The 25,246-nt window shown below is 36.4% G+C and overlaps 1 protein-coding gene across 3 annotated transcripts in view; it reads left to right on the top strand.

The window, feature by feature from the left end:
* The window catches only part of PDE3A (phosphodiesterase 3A), a 253,482-nt gene extending 229,648 nt beyond the window's left edge, over positions 1–23,834 (top strand). Inside the window, exons 10-16 of one of the 3 annotated variants that reach the window (XR_011470840.1) lie at positions 4,117–4,228; positions 7,507–7,620; positions 7,754–7,953; positions 9,406–9,609; positions 10,280–10,435; positions 11,848–11,965; positions 12,357–12,394. Coding sequence is in view for 2 of the 3 variants with exons in the window: in XM_070410607.1 (XP_070266708.1) it covers positions 4,117–4,228; positions 7,507–7,620; positions 7,754–7,953; positions 9,406–9,609; positions 10,280–10,435; positions 12,357–12,615; positions 19,405–19,646 (1,287 nt within the window). In the remaining variant the exon portion in view is untranslated. Of the gene's footprint in view, positions 1–4,116; positions 4,229–7,506; positions 7,621–7,753; positions 7,954–9,405; positions 9,610–10,279; positions 10,436–11,847; positions 11,966–12,356; positions 12,616–19,404 lie in introns of those variants that run through there. The other 2 variants (XM_070410607.1, XM_070410608.1) reach the window with 2 other exon arrangements.
* Positions 23,835–25,246: the final 1,412 nt, after the last annotated feature.

The following is a 25,246-nucleotide window of genomic DNA, read 5'->3' as shown; positions in this document are numbered from 1 at the left end:
AGAGTGATTTTTCCTGCAAATATGCCTGTCATGGTGCCACCGGAAAAACGTGGCCGTGGGCCAGGAGCTCTTCTCTCTTTTACTGGACGGTGTTCCCTGGTGTGGAGAGAAAAATCTCCCGTTGTTTTGTATGTGATACATACATCACAGACTCCCCGAAACTCTACAGTTTACTTTTCTCAGTAACTCTGATGCAGGAATTTTTTTTCAATCTCTATTTTACAGAAGAGGAAATTGAGACTTCAAAGAGGAAATACTGTTTATCTGCAGTCATATAGGGCATATTAGATCCATGATTTGAATGCAGACATATCATATTGGAAGTCCGGGCTTCATACCTTTATTTCAACTGCTTTTGAGCCTCCTATAAGACACACTCACTTATTATATCTCTAACTCTTCGAATGGAGAGTCTGAGCAATAGAAAAGTTATGATAGCAGCCGGTTTGACAGCAGCAGTGACAGTGTACCAGGCATCACTGTAGCATCCCGTCTCCCCTCAAAGTTCCGTGAGCTGGAGGATGGGAGGGTGGATCTTGACCAGCTTTTCCACCAAATGTTTTCTAAGAGTCTTGGATATGAGTAACCATCAGAAAGATTAGACATGATTAACAATTCAATTTTGACAAAATTCATTCATGTTATTTTCCACTCTTCTTTCAAAAATAAAATAAATATGTAACTGCATGATCCTAGTTATGTCACTTTATTTTTTCAACTTACAAAACGGTAAACTTTTTAGAAGTGCCACTTCATTTGCACGGCTAAATAGAACTTTATGGGAGTTTTTTTCTCCTTTGATTTGAGTTTATAAGGACAAAAATCATGAAATTTTCACTGTGTGAAAGGCATATTTTTTTTTCACCTTAGTAAGAATTTAGGACAGCTGAAATGAATTAACTTGAACATTCCAAGAAATCACCTTTTGGCTGAAACTTCACAGAAAGTGTCTCACTTCAAAAGACTTTAAAAGAGACATATGTGTAGCGGAAATGACTTCTCAGTCTCAATATACTGCCTGCCTGTCTTTTTTATGATTATCATGTTTATTGTAATACAGTTGAAAGGACATTATTCAGATTTTGGAATGGTGCTCACTTATTTCAGTCACCAATATCTATCTGGTTAATGGTGCTGTTTATTTATGAGTTTGGATTATTGATGATTGATTTTCAGCAGCTTCTTGGTGAAAATTCTCCTGTTTTAAAATCACACCGTAAAATATCCTGTTGTCTTAATTTTTTAATTCATCTTACAAATGTTATAAAAGAATAATAGGAAAATTTAATTTAAAAATCATTGCATTTCAAATACTGGTGGTAGGATTTGAAGCTGTTAAAAGTACAAAATCTGAAGCTGAACTACTTGGCTTGTGTTCTGGTTCTGATAATGTGCCAGCTGTGTGATCTTAAACAAGTCACTCACCTCTCTGTGCCTCAGTTTCTCCTGTTTTCAAATATTAATAATTATTCGTATCTATCTCAGAAGGTGTGAGGATTAATTACATGTAATTAATATATGTAAGCTATTTAAAGTAGGCTTCTCACTTATTAAATGCCAAATATATAAGTATATATATGTACATATATATGTATATATACACATAGAAGCTATTATTGGTGTTATTATTGAAATAATATGCAGAAATAAATCCATTAGGTATTTATTAATAAGAACTCAAATATTATATGAAGCATTAGTAAACGGGAAATAACTAAAAGAATTGGCTTGAAATATTAAAGAAACCATAAACTTCACTTTCTATGGCTTTTTTAAATTCTTTATTATTTAAAGTATTACGTGAGCCTCCTTTTTCCCCCATTGACATCTCCCCTACCACCCCCACCCCCAAGCACAAGCCCTCACCCCCCTACTGTCTGTGTCCATTGATTTTGCTCATATGCATGCATACAAGTCCTTTGGTTAATCTCTGACCCCCTCACACCCCGCCTTCCCTCATAGGTTGTACAGTCTGTTTGATGTTTCTATGTCTCTGGTTCTATTTTTGTTCATCAGTTTATGTTGTTCATTATATTCCACAAATGAGTGATCATGTGATATTTATCTTTCTCTGACTGGCTTATTTTGCTTAGCATAATGCTCTCTAGTTCCATCCATGCTGTTGCAAATGGTAAGAATTCCTTCTTTTTTACAGCAGTGTAGTATTCCATCGTGTAGATGTACCACAGTTTTCTAATCCACTCATCTACTGATGGGCACTTAGGTTGTTTCCAAATCTTAGCTATTGTAAATTATGCTGCTGTGAACATAAGGGTGCATAGATCCTTTCTAATTGGTGTTTCTGTTTTCTTGGGATATATTCCTAGAAGTGGGATTACTAGGTCAAATGGAAGTTCCATTTTTAATTTTTTGAGGAATCTATTGCATTTTTTAAAGAGAGGAAATGGGATGTTATATTACACAGAAAAAGGCTAAAAATTAAATATGCTTGCTGTTCAAAGTGAAAAAAAACCCACATAGAATTGATATACATTATATTCTGTTCCCAACCAGCAACTACAGTGCTCCTTTTAAAACATATGTCAAATAAAGTTACTTTCCAGCTTCATTGTCTTCAATGGCTCCCTACCTCATGCAGAGTGAAATCCTTATAATGGTCAATATGACTGTCAAACACCAAGATTGCACCAATCCCAGTTTAAAGTCTACTCCTGCCTTCATTCCATTCTGGCCTTCTTGCTTTATCCATGCTAGCTTTCTTGCTGTTTCTTGTGTACCTCGGGGCCTTTGCATTGGCTTTTACTCTACGTGAGCAACTCTTTTCTTAGATATCCACGTACCTCACTTCACACTTCCTTTAATTCTTTGCTCAAATGTCCCTGATCCCCTTTTTCTTTTGTATATGACTTATGACTTTCTGTCAAAGTATATACCTTTCTTATTATGTCTACTACCTTGCCCTACTAGATCCATGAAGGAATACACACACACACACACACACACACACACACACGCCACGTATATAACAAGCTGCTAGAAAATAGTAGGCACTCAATAGATATATGCTGAATGTGATATATATATCTCACATATATATATGTTTGACATAGTGACAAACATTGAATATGTAATTTTAAACTGTTACTGAATTTGAATAGATTTAAAGTCAATAACAAAAGATAAAGATTTATCTATGAAGCCATATATTAAAGTTTTAGGGGAAGCAGTCCAAGATAATTTTATGAAGAAAATCTCCTGAATTATATCCAATACTGTGCCTTGGTGACATGAAGTAAGGCTGCTCTAAATGCTGTTGTATTCCACTCTGCCACTAGAATACCACTTCTCTCTCCAATACCTTCTTCTGCCCCTTTATTCTTTTTTCTTTATTTGCATGTCAAAAATGCCAGTTACATCCAAAGGCATTTACTTAATTTTAGTCACTAGAGCTGTGAAAGGAATTGGATGGAGAATAACTATTCAGAGGAGAAAGAGGGCAAGCTAGAAAAAATAGTTTAGACATTGTTATTTTGAATAGAATAAATCTTTTTTCTCTATATATTTTACTCAAGGCAACCCTTTTCTCTCTCATAATTTTTCTCCTTATCCTTCACTAATACACAATTCTGAATTCTTTATCCTCTGGAAAACTTTTATATAGATAGATGATAGATAGATAGATAGATAGATAGATAGATATAGATATATATATATACATCTGTGTATATATATACATGTAATGTATAAAGAGAGAGAGAGAGAGAGAGAGAGATACATATATATATATAATTTGGATAAATTTAAGCTGTCTCATTCTTTTATTAACATTTATAGTATGAACTATATAATTAGAAATGTAGTAAATATTATTCTCCAATTAATGATATTACATGCAATTTAATTTCTTGATATGTTTCTATAGTGTATACTGCATTCTGAGTTGGTTGTTTTTTGGGTAAATGTCTCTATCTTTAAAAATATGTCCTCCTTGTGCTCAGGTATTTCAAGGGCTAAGCACATAGAGGCCTTCAAAATCAATTTTGATATCTTGTTCCCAATAATTGTTTCTATTGGACATAAATAATATGATTTTTTCTTTTTATGTCTAATACACACTCAGAAATGTGCTTTAAGGCTTTGCTTTCTGTCTTACAGGTATCATACAGACTTTTTGAAGACATGGGCCTCTTTGAAGCTTTCAAAATTCCAGTTAGGGAATTTATGAATTACTTTCATGCTTTGGAGATTGGATACAGGGAAATTCCTTGTAAGTCTAAGTTATTTGTGAAATAATACTTTAAACATTCATATAATTTGCTAAAGTTAATGGTATATTGAGTCACTAGCAGCCAGCACAGAATTACATACAGTGGGGCCTTGACTTACGAGTTTAATTCGTTCTGTGATGGAGCTCGTAACTCAAATTACTTGTATGACAAATCAAAAAGTGAACGAGTGAGACACGTGATGCTGGGCTGATGTTGTGGCGTTCACTGTGACGTTCGCTGCGCCAACTAGCGGTGGGGTATCTGAAGCTGGCTGGTAACCCGAATTTTAGCTCGCAACTCAAAGCAAAAAATTGGCCGAGAGACGGCTTGTACCTCAAAAAACTCGTTAGTCAGGACACTCGTAAGTCAAGGCCCCACTGTATTGTAAACTTGCCCTATGGCCACATGGTATAGTCTAGGAAATAATAGCCTGTGTTAAAATCCTGGACTCTTCACTTATCACCTGTAAGAAAGCCTGGGTCTTTTTTACCCTCTGTATGCCTCATTTCTTAATCTGTAAAATGGGATCATAATACCTGCTTCATAGAATTAGTATGAGGATAAAATGAGGTAATACCTCTAAAACAATTATAATAATGCCTAACATATAGTAAGTGCCGCTTAAATGTATGCTAAATAAATCATTAGATGTTCAATGTATTGCTTGTTTTCCACTGAATTCAACTTTTGTTCTGGGAGCTGCAGAGTTAAATCACTAACTATTGAAGTTTTTCCATATAAGGTAAACCTGGTTTGGGGTTGAAGGAAGGTAGGATGATGGTCTAAGTAATAAACTAGAAAAGAAGAAACATCTGGAAGTAGTTGTGGAGAAGTTATTAGAAACATTTTTTTAAATGAAATAAATGGGAAGACCCAAGGAAAGGATACAGCCAGTGTTCAAGCTTATGAACTTTGAATATTCTGAGAGAAAGTTTGTCATTTACAATCATGAGACATTGGAACACAAAGGAGATGTTAAATTATATTGTTAATATGTAGCATTTCAGGTAGCATCAGAACACGTAAGTAAAATTGTCCTACATGCTAAAAGTTACATGAAACCGGAGAAAATGTCCATAAATCTAATTAGTGAGGTTGTGGAAATGTGTAGAAAGCATGTGGTACTTTTAGAAAATAAATGCGTAGCAAGAAAAATAGTCAAACGTAATATATGGGTTGGAACATGCCTTAGAAATATGTTGTTTAAATTATATTTTAACTTTTAAGTTTTAAATTTGCTTCTATGTACCTTGGACTTTAGAACCCATGTCTTTTTGTAGTTACAAAGAGCTGAAATAAATAAAAGTTATATGGAGAGGATAAAGCACAGGTATTTCCAGAAACTGGTATACATTGACCTAGTGACCCATTATTAAAGGATTGTTTTTCAAGATGCCATGCACATACTACATTGGAATGAAAGTGCACAGCTGATGATGTGTGATAGCAAAGGAGAATGAAGAATCAATCCTACAAATTACATTTGTGGGATTAGGCGAGAGATGAGCCGTGGGAATATGAGAGAGAGGAGCTTAAGAGCACTGGCCCTTTGGGAAAGTCTGGTCAATGGGCTATGAAGTTGGAAAAGAGAAATGAGAAAGGGGTAGTTTGAAAGGATCTCAAGATAAGTCTTGCTTTCTTAATAATATTTCCAAGGCCCACCCTGGTTGGATGCCAGTGATTGACATGAGTTAGTGATTTCTCAAAGGCTAAGAACCTAGTAGTTACATAAATACACTTTTATAGAAAGGACGCCACCAAAAACACTAAACGACAGCTAGTTACCAGACTAACTTTACAAATTAATGTCATATTTCCAAATATAGTTTTGTGATATAGTCCACTACAGGCAAGTTCCAGTGAGCAATTGACATAATGATTACTAACATTTCTATAGGTAGAATACCACTAAGTTGTAGGGAAAGTTGACAAATACTTAAGTGGAAAAAGAAGTTTCTAAATCCTAAATTTTTAAATTATTTTTTACACTTTCTTATTACATGTTTATATAAGTAAATAGGTTTTTTCTGAAATAGTGGGTTCTTCATTCTGTGTGAAAAGAATTTGTTATAATAAACCTGCTTGTCCTATTAGAAGCCCCACTTTTCGTGAAGGGAATTTATATCTTCTCACAAGAAAGTTTTAGCTTGGTTGGTGATCACGTTAAAATAATAATACCTTGCATGTGGAAGGGTTGTAAATCTATACTAATCAAGAGCATTGTGTATCATTAATTATAATGGTCACACATAAAATTTTGTTGTATGTCTACTTTTTAAATATTTACTGCTAGAGAACTAGATTTCTAACAACTCTGGCTAAATAAATCCATAACTAAATGAAAAAAGCCTGAGTAACCAAAATAGAGTTAAATTAACTTTAATATGACAATGACCTAAAATTTTAGAAACTCAATTTTATTTTACTTTTAAGTATACTTTAAAATTTTTTCCAAGAAAGAAAATATGAAAACTTTTAAATTTTTACCCAGAACCCTTACCAAAAATTGTTCACTGTTCAAAAGAAGCTGAACTGTACATATGAAATAGATCCCTCCCTTCCTTTGATAATGACATTATTAAATTCTGGTTTCCCCGTAGTTTTTATTCTTCTAAATGGCCTAACTCCCTACATTACTGTACAAAGACGTATTTATTTTTCTTTTTAGGTATTTCCTATAATTTTATCCCCAAATCAGAATTTCTAGATCAGAGAATATTACTGATTTTGGTTTTTAATTTTGCTTTGTGGATTCACTTTTATTATAGTATTTTAAGTTTGATTACAAAAGAATACTGCTATATTCTATTCACAGATCATATTTGGATGCAATTTATCAGAGATGAAATATTGAGTGGTATAGACCATTGGTCTGACCAGTTGAAATATGTCATGGGTCTTTCTTTAATCTACTGCCCAGTCTTATACAGAAGCATGGAAATAAGTATGAGAGTAAGCATTACAGTTGTTTCACATAGTGAGTTTCCTATATATATATTAGGTTTCTAGTATGCTCTGGATATAGATTTTTATACTTCAGACATCTGCACACATAAACAATATTGAGTGGTTTGTGGGGGGGGGGGGTTCTTGTTACTATAGATATTATAGAATAATGGAAGAGTAATCAAAGAGTATTTTTCCTAGAATGTTTGGCTGGCATTCATTGGGATATTAAAATGTTCGGACTAAACTATTTATCCAGTAGATGGCACTCTTAGTCCTTGGACCCCAAAGTTCACAAATGAATGACTGTTCCTTTGCATTGGTTATATAGATCATAACAGAATCCATGCTACTGATGTCTTACATGCTGTTTGGTATCTTACTACACAACCTATTCCTGGCCTTTCAACTGTGATTAATGATCATGGATCAGCAAGTGATTCAGGTACGTGCTGAGGACATCTGTGCTCCCTTATGAGCTATGGGAACAATAGAGTACCTTTTTTTAGGAGGTCAAGATAAATGATATCATTTAATTCTTGTTCAAAATCTCTATTACTTTCATCTTTTCTTTTCAGATTCTGACAGTGGATTTACACATGGACACATGGGATATGTATTCTCAAAAATGTACAATGTGCCAGACGATAAATATGGGTGTCTGTCTGGAAATATTCCTGCCTTAGAGTTGATGGCACTGTATGTGGCTGCAGCCATGCATGACTATGACCACCCAGGAAGGACTAACGCATTCCTGGTTGCAACTAGTGCTCCTCAGGTAACTCTATTTTGATTACGAGAAATAATTCAATTGAGAGATTTCTCTGGAAAAAAAAAATCATTGTTTTAAATTTGATTTATAATAGGCACCAAATAAATATGAGCTGAACTATATTTGGCCCTGACATAAAGTTCTTAGAGATCATGCCAGCTTTGAAAAGATAATGTGATTTGTCCCAAGTTATTCATGGCAGGTATGCAACTTGATTACCCATGGAAATCTCTTCTTAGTTTTTTCCTAAGGAAGGAAAACTACTTGAATTCATGTTTATGAACTTCCTCAACAAAATCCAACTTGTACAGAAGTCCCTTTCTGAAAAGATTAGAGAACCAAATCTTTTTGGACTTTTAAGAATGCAAGGCTTCTTTGTATATAAATCTCATTCCTTTGAAATATATTTTTATTATAACAATTATGATTCTTAAGGTATTTTATTGGTTATTCGGAATTAAAAATAAATTTATTTCATTTGAGGGAAATTTTTTCCTGAACCTAGCATTCCAAAATGGTAACTTTAAAGAAGCACATCCTTAGCATATATGTACATGTAAGTCAAAATTAATCACTAAGTATCTAATTATCATTAGCTATTCAATTAAACTCAGTAAACGTCTTCCTGTTTTATAGTCTAGAATTTTCTTTTACTCTATATACAATAAAAATATTCTGTTGCTTTTTTTCCTGACTACCTACTTTAACTTATTTCAATGTGTCCTTTGAGCAGAAGCATTATTTTTTGTATATTCATGCAAATCCTCTTGCCTCTTACTATTCAAATTGTCCTATTTTTATACCTTAGTAATAATGTCCTTCTGTCCTAATGCCTTTTGTTTTCTATCCTCTATCACGCTGTCTTCAAGCATTTTTTTAGGCAACTTCCTCTTCTTCTGGGCCTTTTCTGAGCATTATTAGAAAATTGCAAACAAGTAGATACTGTTACCTTCAATTACTAGATAAAGGGTGATAGTTCCTATGGTTGATCATGGGGTGAGAATGTTTTAAATCATGGACTTGTCAGGGATTTCATTCCTCTTTATTAGTTATATCTTTAACTAAGAGGAGGCCATTCTTATTCTTGATGCAAAAATAGCTGAGTTGCCTCTCAGGTATATTAATACATTTGCATATTTTTATGGTTAAATTCCTGTGTCCTGCAAAGAAATCTAATAAAATCTAACACTAAGCCCCTCACTTGGAAGTGTTTGGAATAAAGTTTCAAATACATTACCTTTATTTTACCAAAAAAGAAAGAACGAAATTTAACCAAAAAGAGTAATCAACAGCCAATGTGCAGCAATCAGTGATTCTTAATAACCAGCAGTCGCAAGCCTACATTCTTGTGTTCCATGAAAAAAGAAAATTCCAAACGCATTGCATATTCTCGTCTGTTTTTGTAATATTTTTTAACTTAAAAAATTGAACTCTTCCCTCTCTCGCTTGTTTGCCTAGGCGGTGCTCTACAATGATCGCTCAGTTCTGGAGAATCATCACGCAGCTGCTGCATGGAACCTTTTCATGTCCCGGCCAGAGTACAACTTCTTAGTTAACCTTGACCATGTGGAATTTAAGCATTTCCGTTTCCTTGTCATTGAAGCAATTTTGGCCACTGACTTGAAGAAACACTTTGACTTTGTAGCCAAATTTAATGCCAAGGTAACTAGATTTGTACCAGTCTTCATTTCATGGCCACACTGAAAGATGTCATGGAACTGAAGTATTGAACAAGAGTCAATGCTATCACCTCTTATATGTCCAATGTGAAAATGAAATTCAATAAAATGTTTAACTAGAAGCAGATAAATAGTCATTGGTCCCAATCTAGGAACTTGAGACATTGAGATGCTGTCTATATTTTATTTTGTGATACAGGGAAATAATGAATTCTGTCATTGTGTTTTTGTTTGACTTAATTTGCTCCCATGTCTGTGGTATACAAACATAAGTAATCTGGCAGTAGAAAAGTCAAAACCCTGAAGCAATATTTCATATGTCAAACATAAATGCTCAAATGTTAATTCAAGAAAATTTCTTATTTGTAGCTACATTACTTTAATAGTAATAGATAACATGCTAATTTAAATAGCATTTCTTTTCAACTGCATAATTAATAATTAGTCATCATTTGTTATTTTATTTTTATAAACTATTTTACTATTAATTTATACAAGGCAGTAACATTATTTTAATTAGCTGAAAAAATTCTCATCACTTGGCATTCTGATCTCCACATGGTAGAAAAACAATAAATATTGTATCGCTTATTCTCCTGGTCAACTTTTGCTTTCCTTGAGGTAAAACACATCCATCTTTGTTTCTCAAACAGGTAAACGATGAGGTTGGAATAGATTGGACCAATGAAAATGATCGTCTACTAGTTTGTCAAATGTGTATAAAGCTGGCTGATATCAATGGGCCAGCTAAATGTAAAGAGCTCCATCTTCAGTGGACAGAGGGTATTGTCAGTGAATTTTATGAACAGGTAAGTGATTTCATCCATGCTTAGGCTGCTCATAAATTCTGCAAAGTTTCCAAAAGCTTTGAGTGTGATAAATCTATTTCATATTCACCCTAACATTAGAAAATGCATTGGCCAATTTTAATCACAGGATTAAAAAGATGACCAAAAATGGACTAAATTATAACCATAAAAACTCTAAGATAAAGTTATTTGCAAGTATTTTGAGAGATGTTAAAGTAATAGAGACATTGGAAAGACCACTGAAATATTGTCCTTTTATAAATTCATTATAATAGAAGCCAATTTTAGTTTAATTATATGAATATATACCAGATTAAGTTTACTTTTCTAATAGAGTTAAGAACCACAGTGTATGAAAAGGCTTAAAAAACAGACATTTTTTGCCCTGACTGGTTTGGCTTAGTGGATAGAGCATCAGCCTGCGAACTGAAAAGGGTCCCAGGTTCGATTCTGGTCAAGGGCATGTACCTTGGTTGTGGGCACATCCCCAGTAGGGGGTGTGCAGGAGGCAGCTGATCGATGTTTCTCTCTCGTCGATTTTTCTAACTCGCTATCCCTCTCCCTTCCTCTCTGTAAAAAAATCAATAAAATATATATTTTTTTAAAAAACAAGCATTTTATTTGACATGTTAATGTGAGGTTTAGCACACTACCAAAAAACTACCACCAAAATGTAAACATGAGTGATCTTCCCTGAATTACCCTCCACAGACCAGATTATACTGGAAATTTTGTATTGAGTATTGTGAATCAGTCTCTTAAGATGAATCTGGAGGTAGTGGAGCCTAAAGTACAGGGATCAGTGACATAAAAGCACATGAAGACATAAAGGAAGTAAAGATATTAATCCGGGGGTTGGGGGGGAAATAGAAGTGATATAGTAACTATCTTCAAATACTTAACAGACTGACATACAAATTTGGGATTAGGTTTACCATGAAGTAGTTGTGGAGATTAAGTACTTGACACAGAATCTGATTTATAAGAAACATTAGATTCCTCTCTGCTTCCCTAAAAAGGGTATGAATATAACCATTTTATAGAAGTTATGAGGTGATAGATTTCAGGTGAATGCCAGAAATAAATTCGCATTACTAACAGCATCCGAAAATAAGATGAGACACCTTAACAAGTAATAAATTGTCTGGACATATTTAGAGAGATTATAAAGAACTTTTACAGGTATTATTCACAAGATTCATATGTACGATAAAAGGTTTGCGCTTCTAGAAAATAATGTACTGCCTCTCCTAGGAATGAGGTTAATTCATAATCCTGAAATATTGAAATACAGGAAAACTCTAAAGAAAAAGGAAAATTCGCTTATAGTAATTCCCACTATATTGTCATAAACATTGCTGATATATTAGTATATTTCTTTATGGTTGACAATCTGATTTTTTTCCAGAAAGATCTGAAACTGTTCAAAAGACAAACATGTATAGAATGGTCCTATTATATAAATAGTAAATAAGAATATAGACATCATATAATCACAGAAGATATATTTCAACCAAAAGCTAGGATAAGGTAGCAACTTTAATTGAACAATATCATATTTTAAGATTTCTGGTAGCCAAGGCAAAAAAAAAAGGGAAAACATGATAGATTATGTATTTGCTTGATAATTATTTCCAGATTTGGTTTTTATGATATATGTATATAAGGCACACTGACTAATGTGATAAAAAATATCATCTGCTGAGACATTAAACCATTTCTTATATAGATCCCCTTGATCAAAAGCCAAAGCCTCAAGATCAAAACAGTGGTATCTTTGGGGGGGAATCTCTTAGCAATAAAGAGGGAATTCACACATGGATATCTGGGTTCTTGCGTATTTGCAAATTTTAGATGCTAAGCAAATGTTGACTTGACTTGTATTTTAAACTTCCCTTTCCTGATAACTTCCTGTTTTTAGGGTGACGAAGAGGCCAGCCTTGGGTTACCAATAAGCCCCTTCATGGACCGTTCTGCTCCCCAGCTGGCCAACCTTCAGGAATCCTTCATCTCTCACATTGTGGGTCCTCTGTGCAACTCCTATGACTCAGCCGGACTGATGCCTGGGAAATGGGTGGAAGGCAGTGATGAGTCAGGAGATACCGATGACCCAGAAGAAGAGGAGGAGGAAGAAGAAGCACCAAATGAAGAGGAAACCTATGAAAATAATGAATCTCCAAGTAAGTTATAAAATCTTTTTCTAGGTTCAGATGAATCATCTGCCTTTTATGAATTATATACTTTTGAGTCCCAATATCATCTGCTGCATTTGATTAGGGAAAACTCCCTTAAATTTCATAAAAAGAGAAATTACAGGTTATGGGATCTATAATACTACCATGTTTATACAAAGACATGTTCTCTGTCATGAAGTAAAAAAAAATTAAATAGTTGGAGCCTATTCTTTAGAGTATTTTAATGATTTCGGGATAAAAGGGATATCGGGTACCATCTACAGAAACTATAGGCTTTTATTGGCTTGGTAAGGGGGAGACCATGTAAAGCAGTGAGAGATGGTAATCACTCATTCAGCAGATATTTACTGACTACCTACTCTATGGCGGCCATTCTTCCAGGTACTGAAGACAGAGCTGTGAACAAATCAGACAAAAGAATAAATATATCCTTGCCCTTTTAGACTTTCATTCCAGTGGGTCAGCGGACATTAAGCAAGATAATCAGTAAATCAAAGCATGTTAGGTACTGGTAAATGTTAAAATTTTTTGAAAGGTAAGGGGATACGAAATTAAAATGTTAAAATTTAAATAAGGTGGCCATGGAAGGTCTAAATAAAAAAGACAGATGTTTAAAAATTTTTACAGACCTGAAAAAAGTGCAGGAGTAACTCATAAAGACAGAGATAAGAAGAACATTCCAAGGGGAGGGGAAAGCAGCCGCGTAAAGGTCGGAGGTGGGCGGAGGTGGGCTTGGCTGCGTGTTCAGGGAGCATCAGGAGAGCTGGGTGGCTGAAGCAGAGGAGAAGGGGTGGGAGAGCAGCAGGAAAGAGAGTGGGGGCTGTATGAAGTGAGGTTTGAAGGTAGGGCTCTTAGGCCACAGTATGGAGTTTGGCTTTTACTCTGCCTGAGTTGGGAAGCCATCAGAGGTTTTGAGCAGAAGTGTTTGTTGATTCAGCTCACATCTCAACTGCATTGTTTCAGCTGCTGTATTGAGTAAATTATTGAGTTTGGGGTAGGAAAAGGGGTCTGAGCAAATGGGATGAGTTAAGAGGCTGTTGAAATTGCCCAAATGAGAGGTATCTGTGGCTTTGGACTGAGTGGCAAGAGGGACAAGGAGAAGGGCTCACATCTGGTCGTTGATTTGAACTGCACAGTGTACCCAATCTAATCCATTTAATTAACTATAAAAACAGATTATTTTTCTTCATGTGGTGAAATATTCTCAATAAAGGCTCTCTGCTATTTCTCCTGCCTTCCTCCACCCGAATCCCACCCTGCCCCCGGCCTTCATCACACTGTTGTCTGTGTCCATGGGTTATGCATATATGCGTACAAGTTCTTTGGTTGACCTCTTCCCACTCACCCACCTACCCACCCCTGCCTTCCCTCTGAGATTTGACAGTCTGTTCCATGCTTCTATGTCTCTGGATCTATTTTGTTCATCAGTTTATTTTGTTCATTAGATTCCACATATAATAATCCAGTCAGAGAAAGATGAAACATAGTGGAATTTTAGAAATGGGAGAACTGGTGATCATCTAGTTTAGCTGCCTCCTTTTACAAAAGACTAAACGGAGACTCAAAAGTTTAAGTAACATTCCAAGGTGTAGATGTTTTCTGCAGAATCAGAAAGGAATCCCAGGTCTCCTCATGTTTAACTCCATGGCTATTTCCTCTTGTCCTTTTAATTTCAGAATTCATATTGACTCTGATGGTTAACTGGATTTAGCCTGAAACTTAGACTGAAATTAAATATGCACTGATAACTTCAGCAATTTGCAAAACTTGGAGACCTCCCAGGAAACATAGAATAAAATGTTTCAATATGGTATCCTAGGGAAAGAAGGCTTTTTCCTACCTCATAATTAAATCTGAAAGATTCCTGCAGCGAACTAAGAGGTTTCTAATGAAGTACTAAGCTACATTTAGAATTTGAGCAATGAAAGGCTCTTTGTTCTCCTTTCAAGAGGTTCCAGTGCCGAACAATTTGGCTCCCAATACAAGCATGCTTTAGACCACCTGCAGACTCTAATCTACGCAAATGTATTTGGTACAAACTTGCTTCTACGTCACCTCGTTCAGTTTAATTCCAGAGAGGTTTATTGCTCATGTTCAACAGCATTAATAAGAGATCAGCTGCTCTCATGGGGGCTGACCTGAAAGGAAAGGGAAAAAGTTGAGCTTTGTGTTAGCTCCTTCCCTGTGAATGCCCTGCCATGAATGTGTATAAATTTCGGATGGAGTAATCACCCTGCGTGGTAGAGTGTTTCCTCTGACCGTGATGCAAGTCTGTGCTGCAGCCAGTGGCCATCTGTAGCTCTCTTGATTCGAAAGGTTAGCTAACCTTTTAAAATTTCTCAGCGGGAACTGATTTGTATTTAACTACAACATAAACAAAGTAGAAATAGACAAGTAAATGGCTTTGGTAGGAGAGTATTTTAGAGATTTGCTTGTTAAAATCTAATGTATTCATCTATTTTATTATTAATGAACCTCCCTTGCTGAGAAGCTTTCAAATGAAATCTATGTCATGCTTCAGGCCCGTACACATGCCCCTCATTCTGCCCAGAATGCTACCAGCCCCTTCTTCACCCAGTGTATTAAGTCTCATCATTTACATCTCATTCAAAGGTGTCATTTCCTTTGAAAAAAAAGCTTACCTGTTTCCCCACAGGTTGAGTCTTTCGTTCACTATGGTTTGGCATGTCAGAAATAAACTGTACTACACACTTGTGAAAAATGGCAAGGAAGACATTATTCAAGACCATTGCAATAAGGAGGAAAAATGGAACTCACCTCCCTTGAAACAAAGGCAGGGGAGTTTTTAAGGGCTGGGATGAACTAGTGACAGAGGATGGAGGACTTTAGAGGGAGCTGCTCACTTAGGCCATGTGTGTTTGCTAACTGGTGCTTATGGAAGTTAGGCTCTCAGATCCTTGAGATGATGTTCAAATTGTAAAACTGGCTAGAGGCTGGGAAATATATATATACTAGGAGCCCAGCGCGTGAAATCGCGCGGCCTGCCCACATACCCGCCGCCCTGCCTTGACACCCGAACCTCTCCACGCAGAGCTCCAGCGCACCTGGCCCAGCCCCCCGACTCCTCTGGCCTTCTCTGGCCACTTCAAGCCCTGCCCTCAGTCCCTCGAGTCACCTCAGGCTGGTTCCACCTTCTCCAGGCACCTCCCCGCTTTTGCCAACGTGGCAGCTCCCCCTCATCATGGCGCTGGAGGAAAGCCTGGAAACCTCTCGCCTGCTGTGCTGTGCTCCTTCCTCAGGCAGGTGGAGTGGCGGGGCGCTCTGAGTGCGAGCGGTGGGTGGCGAAGGACTGGTGAGGGGGGCACTACGAGCTCTCGCCCCCGCCCTCCCAGTCACGGGCCTCCTCCGGGTGCCTCCCCACTTCACCCCGTCTCCAGGAGCAATGCCCCGCCACACTCACGCAGGCAGCCTCCTCCTTAGCAGTCATGACTGTGATACCGTTAGGACCAATTAGCATATTACCTCTTCATGTATATATATAAAAAGAGAGAGAGAGAGAGAGAGAGAGAGAGATTACAAGGGGTCAGATAAAGAATTAGCAGTTTGAAGCTCACCTCCCTTTTCTTAGAATATTTATTTTATAAAACTTGAAAAAAACTTGTCTAAAGTTTATTCAAGCTGAGGAGAACATTAAAGCCATCTTGGTCATATGAGTATGTCTGTTATAAAATATAGCATGTGTATTTCATTTTTTGTCTTCTTGGCTTTCTGGCCTATAGATTATACAAGCTCTGAGGCAAATTGGTCATTGTTTCCATAGCATCCAGGAAACTGTCTGTCAGTTAGTAGGTGGTCAATATAGGTTTGATTGATGGGTCCATTTCACAAATAAAATAATGAGTAAAGTAAATATATATTTTTTAATTCTTGCTTAAGACTGCCTGTATCCATTTAACCAGTTTTGTTATGTGTCTATATGGTTCAAAAGTAATTCAATATTATTTTTTATTTCATGTCTTGTTTCTGAACTGTGTTTTAAAAATTGATCTTGTCCTATAAAGTACAAAATATTCCAGTGGTATATTAAAATAAAACCATTGTAGCAATCATTAGCACTTCCACAAAAATTCTGCTGTAGGACCTCCAAGACAACTAGTTCCTATGGCACATCTCATAGCAATTGACTTTTTCATATTTTTTTTTTTGCTATTGTTACTGTTTTCTCCTCTTCTTCCTCCTCCCCCTCCCCCTCCTCCTCCTCCTCCTCCTCCTCCTCCTCCTCTTTCTCTTCCTCCTTTTCTCCTTCCTACTCTTTTTCTTCTTTCTTCCAGATTATACATTGTAAATCATTACCACTTCATTAAGGAAACCCAAATATCTGAACATGTGATAGCTTGTACTGGTAACTCTTTGATATAGTCTCAAGAAGATCAGAATTTCCTGTGGACCGCTTTTTCAAATCATTATACTATTTTTATCACTTATCAATACTTCATCATTTACTTGCAACTGTGGAACAGAAACTAGAGAAAACATGATTCATTTGCTAAACTTCTATTGAATACTTACAAAAGGCTGGAGCTTTGTGGATATACACACAAAAGGGGGGAATTGCTTCTTTCCATAGGGAAGCTTACTAATGGTAGGATTTAGCCTAATTTATAAATTCTTCACCTGAGTCTAAAATGGTCACCCAGATGAAAATACTGAGAGTTACATTATATTCTGGAAGCTTAGAACAGAACAGCCCTCTCTTCTCAGCTCAAGGTCAGCTGCCTACTTTGCCCCTCCTCTTGTAGGTCTCTCCGACACTTTATGTTCAGTATACCCCTCAAATCTGCTCCTCATCTGATGCTCCCTTTCTCAGGACATCATATCCCTTTCTACTAAGCTGCTCCGACCAGACAGTTTAGGGTTGTCTTTGATTCCTCCCTCTTATTTCCTACATCTAATTAGTTGCCAAAGTCGTATTGATTGAGCTTCACAAATATGTCCCACATTCATCTATCTTCATTTTCATTCCCCCCATCTTAGTCCAAGCCACCATCATCATGCAGAATCCTCCAGGTGAGACATTTCCCTCTGAGTCTGCTACCTTTCAAAGACTTTATAAAACTCAATATAATTGTAGCGACTTGTTCACTCTATATATCCTCACTGGAGTGAAAGCTCCATGCTGGCATGTATTATATCTATCTCGCCTATCAGTGAATCACCAGACAGTGGCACACGCAGTACAGATTAGGTGCTGAATAAATACATAAGGAATTAGAAGCCTAAATAGTAAATTATGACACCAAGGCAAATTATTTAAAGCATCTTATGTTTCTTCCCTTGAAACTAATTTTATTATACTTCTTCAATCAAGACATGCAATTCTATGAAAATTGTCTTCAGTTCTTCTATATTGAGAACATTAAATTGTTTGGACACAAGTAAATGTAATCTGTTTTATTTATAAAATGCATATTTGCTGAGCCTTGCCATGTATAAGATCTGTGCAGATCTTCACAAGGCTCCCTCAGAGAGGCTGTAGTCTGATAAAGGAGCTGGAATCTATGAGAATAAGATAAGTGCCTTCGAGGATTTAGGACATTGTTTTTGATACAAGTGACAAAACTTTAATCAAATGAATATATACGAAAGGGAAATTATTGGTTCATGTAAACATAATGTTGGCTGGTATTAGAGCTTACTTGCTCCTGTTCTTATCTCTGACTCATCTGCCTAGCGACTTGTTCTTTCAGTCTTGCTCTATGTTAACTTCATTTCAAATACATTAGCAGAGAAGAAAAGATCTCCAATCCTGACTCCCAGACCTCATGCTCATGTTGCACCAATAGTAAAAGTCCCAGGGAAGGACTCTGATAGGCCTGAATTAGGTTCCATACCTGTGCACTGGCCAATCACTAGGGCATAGCTATGTTGTCGGAGATGGGTGGGGAAGTTGAATTTGATCGCCTTTTCCAGAACTATGTAACTGAAAGAAAGGGTCACTCTCCCTAAATGATTTTGGATATGTAGTTACCAGAAAAAGAGATAATGATAATGAGAAATTTTAAAAAAAAACTATCTACTATGAGAAGCATATATAGAGTGACAAGAGAGTTTAAGAGAGAGAGAGATTGAAAGATTTTACTTAGAAGAGGAATTCAATGAATGTGACTGGATCTCAAAATAATAAATGGACATGAACTTTCAGTGACTGAGAAGAGCATTTCAGAAGGAGGGGCTGTACCAGGTAGAAAGTAGAAGTGTTCAGTGTATACACAGAAAAGAGAGCAGGTACGTGCAGAAACAAACCAGCCTGCGGATGGAGGAAGACTGCAAAAGTGTGTTTGCGTCAGCTTGTGGGAAAACTTTGAGAGGAGTTCGAAATTAATGTATTAGTGCACAGGAAGCAGAGCAGGAACATCAAAACCCTCTCTAAAGAAATCAATTGTGTGGACTCTTGTGAGTTGAAGTGGTTGACAAAGTAAAGGAAGACATAGCAAGAAGTTATGTTAGTCATCTTTTGGTGAAAAGTCTTGAGAGTCTGGAGGAGTGGGCGCAATACCAAGCTACCAATACAAAGAACCTTGTATTGACATTCCCAAATATCAACTGCCATTCAGAGTCCTGTCTCAATGCTATCGTAATGGTGACTGCCATCTCCCTCTTCTCTCCCCATTCTGGAAATGACATTATTACCAGACACAAGTCCAGTGATAGATATCTGTATCCATTTGGTACTTAATTCCTATAAATCATGTGAAAAGGAATAACTGTTCTGTTCAGCACACAAATAAGTAGTCTAATTTGGTGTTTTCTCAGGAAAGAAAACTTTCAAAAGGAGGAAAATCTGCTGCCAAATAACCCAGCACCTCGTGCAGAACCACACAATGTGGAAGAAAGTCATTGAGGAGGAGCAGCGGTTGGCGGGAATCGAAAGCCAGTCCCCGGACCAGTCTCCCCAACAGCCCTCCTCAGAACACATCCAGGCCATCAGGGAAGAAGAAGAAGAAAAGGGGAAGCTGAGAGAAGAGGAGACCCTAACCCCACAGCCAAACCAGTGACAGTGGATAGAATGAGCTCTGCCTCGAAACCCAGTGACTTGTCACAGACTCTTTCCAAGCCAGCACAACACTTAGACACAACACTGTAGAAATACAAGAAGATGAGCAAATGGCCATTGCATTTGGGGAGTCTTCGCATTGTATGTGTTTATTTTTACAGTGAGGTACATGGTTAAAAACTCTTGCTCAGAGAAGCTTTCACGTTGCAACACCAGCTTCTAAAGATTTTTTTTTTAAAGGAAGAAATATATATATATGTGTGTGTGTATATAAGCTCTCACATAGATACATGTAAAATATATTCACACACACACAACACACATACACACTGAAAGCCAGAAGTACTGGCTCCACGTTTTAGTAACATTCATATTAAGATATATAGTGGTCACTGTGATATAATAAATCGTAAAAAGAAAAAATAAAGGAAAACGAAGGAAATGGTGAGGCTTAGCAGGGAACAGGGCAGCCAATGTAGGTTACAACTAAGAAGCTTTTGCTCTTAGGACTGAGGGATGAACGTTCCAGAGAATTATTTGAATTCTTGTACACCCTACCAACATCGTGTGTGTGTGTGTGTGTGTGTGTGTGTGTGTGTGTATGTTAGAGAACTGATGGGTTGTTTGTGGGTATGGATGTTAATGTGTCTGTAAAGAGAGATTTCTGTGGTTAGTAATTTATAGAATTCCACCAGCAGATGACTCAACACATGTGAACAAATGGAGGGAAGTTCGCTCTGGAGTGTCTTTGAGAGGCAGCCATTCCCAATGCCTTCCTCCATTTAGCTTCAATAAAGGTCCCTCTGCAGAGGGAGGGGTGTTCACGGGCTGGGTGAGAGGGCCACGTGATGGGTACTGCTGCTAAACACCGCTTGGAGGCTCTCCATCACCAGCCTTAAACGTGGAAGACTGAGGCATTCTCCAATCTACTAGCCTAATGCATGTGTCAGGGCTGTTTGTCTGCGAGTATGCTTGTCACTCACCTAAGATCAAATCACTATTAAGGGGATGGCATTCTTTATGCGTAAACACCTAGGAATAAGCTAGAGTCCAGTCTTTTTATCAGGTGAGAATTCTAAAAGGTTTTCCAGAGAAGACCTGGGAATTGCTCTTCACGGTGATCCCCATGTCTTAATCTGCTACAAACTATGCCTGGTAGAAAACAGAAAAAGAAAGGAAGGCAAACAGAAACCATGTGAGAGATGAATGGGGAGACTTTCAAACTAGGGTTTGGTATTGGCTGACACAGGGAAAGCCCGATTCCCGGCAGCTGTTGAAGATTGGCTTTTGGATGGCAAAGGGCCCACTGACCCACCCTGTGCTGGTATTCCACAGGCTGTGTGATGGGGTAGCTTCTATCTGCAATCTGGCCCATTGTCACGTTTCTTTTGGCAGGGAAGAGTATGGAAGGGTTTGGGGAGACTGGGCCTATTATTGAAAGTCTTTTTTTTTGGTTTATTTGTTTATCTACACTTGTTTATGCTGTGAGCCAAACCTCTATTTAAAAAGTTGATACTCACTTTCAATATTTTATTTCATATTATTATATTTGTCATGAATAGTTATCTTGATGTAAATATAAAGATTTTTTTGTTTCTGTAGATAGTAAACTTTTTTTAAAAAACAAAAGGGAAAATGAAACATTTTTATAAAGTTACATTTTAATCACCATTTTTATACATTGAAGCTATCTCCAAGCCCAGTAAGAGTGATGATTTATTTGCGTGGAGGTCTTTGGACAGCCGCTCTTCTACCTACTCTAATATAAATGATCATCTGATACAGTTATTTTGTGCCAATTAAATGAGGATGCTGCAAGAATGTTTTTTCACCAGTAACTTTTGCTAACTTTTGGGTAGCGTTTGGGTCCATGACTCCCAAGGGAAAGACTTTTTAAACAACACCGAATGCTTATCATTGGTGCCCATTTCTTCCCAACACCTTTTGGGTGTAACTCTTCCTTCAGTACGATAGACAGACCTGCTCGTCATCTAAGAAAGCTCCTAAGTAAGTCTTGATTGTGATTTTTACTTTTTATTTCCTCTGAAGTCATAGGAAAGAGCGTTTACATTAAACATGCCTTTGTTTCTCATAAATGATTATCTTTCCCTTCCAAAGCAATTTTACAGTAATTCATGACATTTGTCAAACAAGGCAAAGATAATACAATAAAAAATAACATGGTTTCAAGGCAGATTTCCCAATAAGTATGAAAATATTGAAAGGATGAAATTAGTATGAAAATATTGAAAGGATGAAATTGTTGCCGACTCTAAATAATGAGGATATTTGCTTTTTTTTTTTTTTTGTCTTCATTATTTAGGACTTACTGAGTTTTCCATTTTCTTAGTATTGCCTACGTGCCTTTATGTTTGCAAAAGTTATTTTGAGCCAGTACATTTCCCCCAATGAACTTAACTATTCTTCCCTTGCTAATAAGAGAAAGGAAAAAGAAGGATTTAGGCTCACATACCGCTTAAGTCTAGTTCCTTCACCAAACTGATCTTTTCCCCCTTCTCCAAATGCCATACTTTCTAAAATAAATATAAGTCCAGGAAAGATCTAGGTGTGGAGCAAGTAGAATGGCAGGAGAACAGATGTGAGTCTGTAACCTTATAGGAGCAGCTTCGTCCAAGCGGCTTGACCCCAAGCAAAGGCCAGAGTACAGGCCTCAGTGAACGGCCTGTTTTGTTTGTTTTGTTTTAAAGCACATGAAGGAATCATGGCCAAAGCAGTTGGAACCCCTTCATTCCAGAGTCGTGTTTATCAGTCTAAGCAGACTGATCATTTTCCTTCAAAAATAAATTCTCCAGATATTAAAGCAGGAAGTCAATTGAAATGAAGGAACAGAGATTCATCAAGTATGTGTCCCTTTCATACACACCCGGTACATCCCCAAGGATGCCTAGGGACATAGAAAGTCATTTCTGCTCGCGAAGTTCTCCCCCCTCCTTGATGACAGCAATATTACTGTGTTCACTTCCAACTGCGGGGATTCATTCCTTGAAGTGTATTTGTTGCAATTTGTTACATTTTTATAGGAGTCTATTTATAGGTGCCATTAGATAAACTCAGGTCTTTCAAAGGAAGGAATTTCTGACCCATTTAGGGGAAAAGAGAACTGTATAGGCAGCCATGAAACCAATGGTAGAAAAGGTTGGAACTGACGACCTTGATGCTAGTGGTGGTTCTCCATGGAGGAAAAGACCAGGTGTAATACGAGTGATATCGATGTCTTTCCAGCCATCTAAGCCAACTTTTAAAATAGTTTCTTTGGTGAAAACACCACTTTTAGGTGTTTTTTCAAGTGTAATTTTTTTTCTCATTTATATCACACCTGGTTTTGTTCTCAGCAGAAGATGAAGACAGTAGCCCTGTACAGGGATATATCTAGTGGTCTTCATCTGACAAGGTAATTTCTTCATATTATGTTTAAGAAAATATCCACTTTATAAAAACAGAATAGCCAATTTTGTCCAGTCCATTTTGATGGAATTCAGAACAAGTTCCAATCATTGCAATCCCAGTAAAACTGAAGAAAAGGGGTTGCATGTCATGTAGACTGTTCATATTACATGTATGTATTGCGATTTCCTCGTGTCCCCTGCCTCTCTTGGTTCACGATTTCCTGATGTCCCTGTCACTTTCCCAGAGAACTTTCCTTGAAGGTAAAAGCTGTGCAAAAGGCATGAGTCTCAGGCCTATACTTTGTTTAAATGATGGAAAAACATAAATTATTTTCTAAGTAATAAAGATATGAAAATTATCATTGTAAATAAAGTTTAAAGTTTGAAATAACTGCTTTACAAATGTGAACTATTTGTGTGATGAACAATTTTTGCCTAATGAGAAGCGAATAATCAAAAAATTATTATCTATTCTACGTTGGAAGGTCTTTTTGGTGCTTCTGTGTCAGTATGGGGATCTCTACTGTCCCCATTTTCAATATTTCTAAAATAATAATGAAAACCACAATAAGAGTCTTATCATCCTTTTCTTCTAACCTAACCCTGATTTCTACTTAATGCCTTATCTAGTTTATATGCCATTTTAGAAATAAACTGCCTTTTAAACTGTCAGAAGACTCAAGTACAAAAGAGTTCTGTAAACTTTCATAGTCTAGAGTAAATCAAGATATTCCTTATTCTAGAGATTATCAGTAATGCTTAAGGGGGGAAATCAATCAAATTTTAAGTGCTAGTAGCTGAACTCTATATAATTGATAACTAAAGTATCTACATACTTTGAACCAAATTGGGTTTCTTTCATTCACTTTCTCTCCTAACAAGGAGCAAAATACTTTATGCCTATTGTTCTAGTTCATTCATTTCTCTCATGATTTTTTTCATGAGGTAAAACTGTGAACTTGCTGATATTGTCCATTCATTTTTCTTAGTTGTTCAACAAAATGAAAACCTTAAAGTAGGAGACAGATTAGCCAGGTTATGTAAAAAGCATTCCAAAACTAAATTACTCTTAGAATATCTAATCAGAGGAAAATAATACCAGTCCTATATTCATACCAGTTTGTTCCTCTAGAAAACATTCAAATTCCTATTGAGAATTTGGGGGTGAATTACTTAAACTATAAGCACTGAGTAAATGAAGCTACAAACCATGCATTAGCTAAAGAACTTAAATTGAGTTTCCATAAGCATGTGTATGTTTCATACTAGAGAACCATAGAGAAGAACACAAACATGTTTTTCAGTCTGTGTTATGCACCATGGATTTTAGGCAATTTCATTTGCCAAAATGATGCTGCTTTTTTCTAACTTAAGGGTTCTTTCACCTTACCTAAACTTATCTTTATGTTCAGACTATCAAGTCATTCGAACAGCAGGTGACAAATATAATAACTGGGCATTTTGTTGCTAAACATGTTTGAATATACAAACTGAAGATTAAGGATTTGTTTTATTGTTGGAACTCGGTGTTAATTTGCTTTAAAAGTACTGATCCAATATAAATTACTTGAGTACAGGGAAGACTATAAACTATATAAAATGATATATAGGTGGAAAACAAAATTAGTTTTTGACATATGCCTAACATTCTAAAAAGAATCCAAGTTCTCCATATTATACTTTTAAGGTAAAGTACCTTGACAGGTGTGGGTATCTGTGGATTTCTGCTTCACTGAGGAGCTGTGGAACACAGAAAAGTCAAGCCTTCTTATTGATAAGAAATACTGAACATGTCCATATTCAGATAGATTTCCTCATGGCTTCATATCAAGAAATCATTTTTTAATCATGCAAATAATGCAATAAAAAAATGCTTCACAGATAGTAATATTCAATCACCAAATGTACTTTCAAGAATCTTTACATTTGATTTATTTTTAACCAAAGCTGTTCATTGGTTATTCAACTTAAACAAAACCCACAAAATGACATTCCATGATATAGAGATGCTAAATATATTGATATAATCAGAACTAGTATTATATAACAGGAAACTGTAAAGATGAATATTTATTTTTTTTCTAATGACCTTTAACTCAGGGAGAAAAATGTTTTACGAAGAGTCTAATAAATAAATGTGATAGAGAAATTTACTCCCAATGATTTAATTAGATTAAGTGTACAAATTATACTC

This window comes from Myotis yumanensis, unplaced genomic scaffold (genome assembly GCF_028538775.1).
Source record: "Myotis yumanensis isolate MYYU_CA2020_CCGP unplaced genomic scaffold, mMyoYum1.0.hap1 SCAF_3, whole genome shotgun sequence".
Classification (NCBI taxonomy): domain Eukaryota; kingdom Metazoa; phylum Chordata; class Mammalia; order Chiroptera; family Vespertilionidae; genus Myotis; species Myotis yumanensis.
Note: the sequence above shows the minus strand (reverse complement) of the source record. Positions and strands in the feature narration are given on the sequence as shown.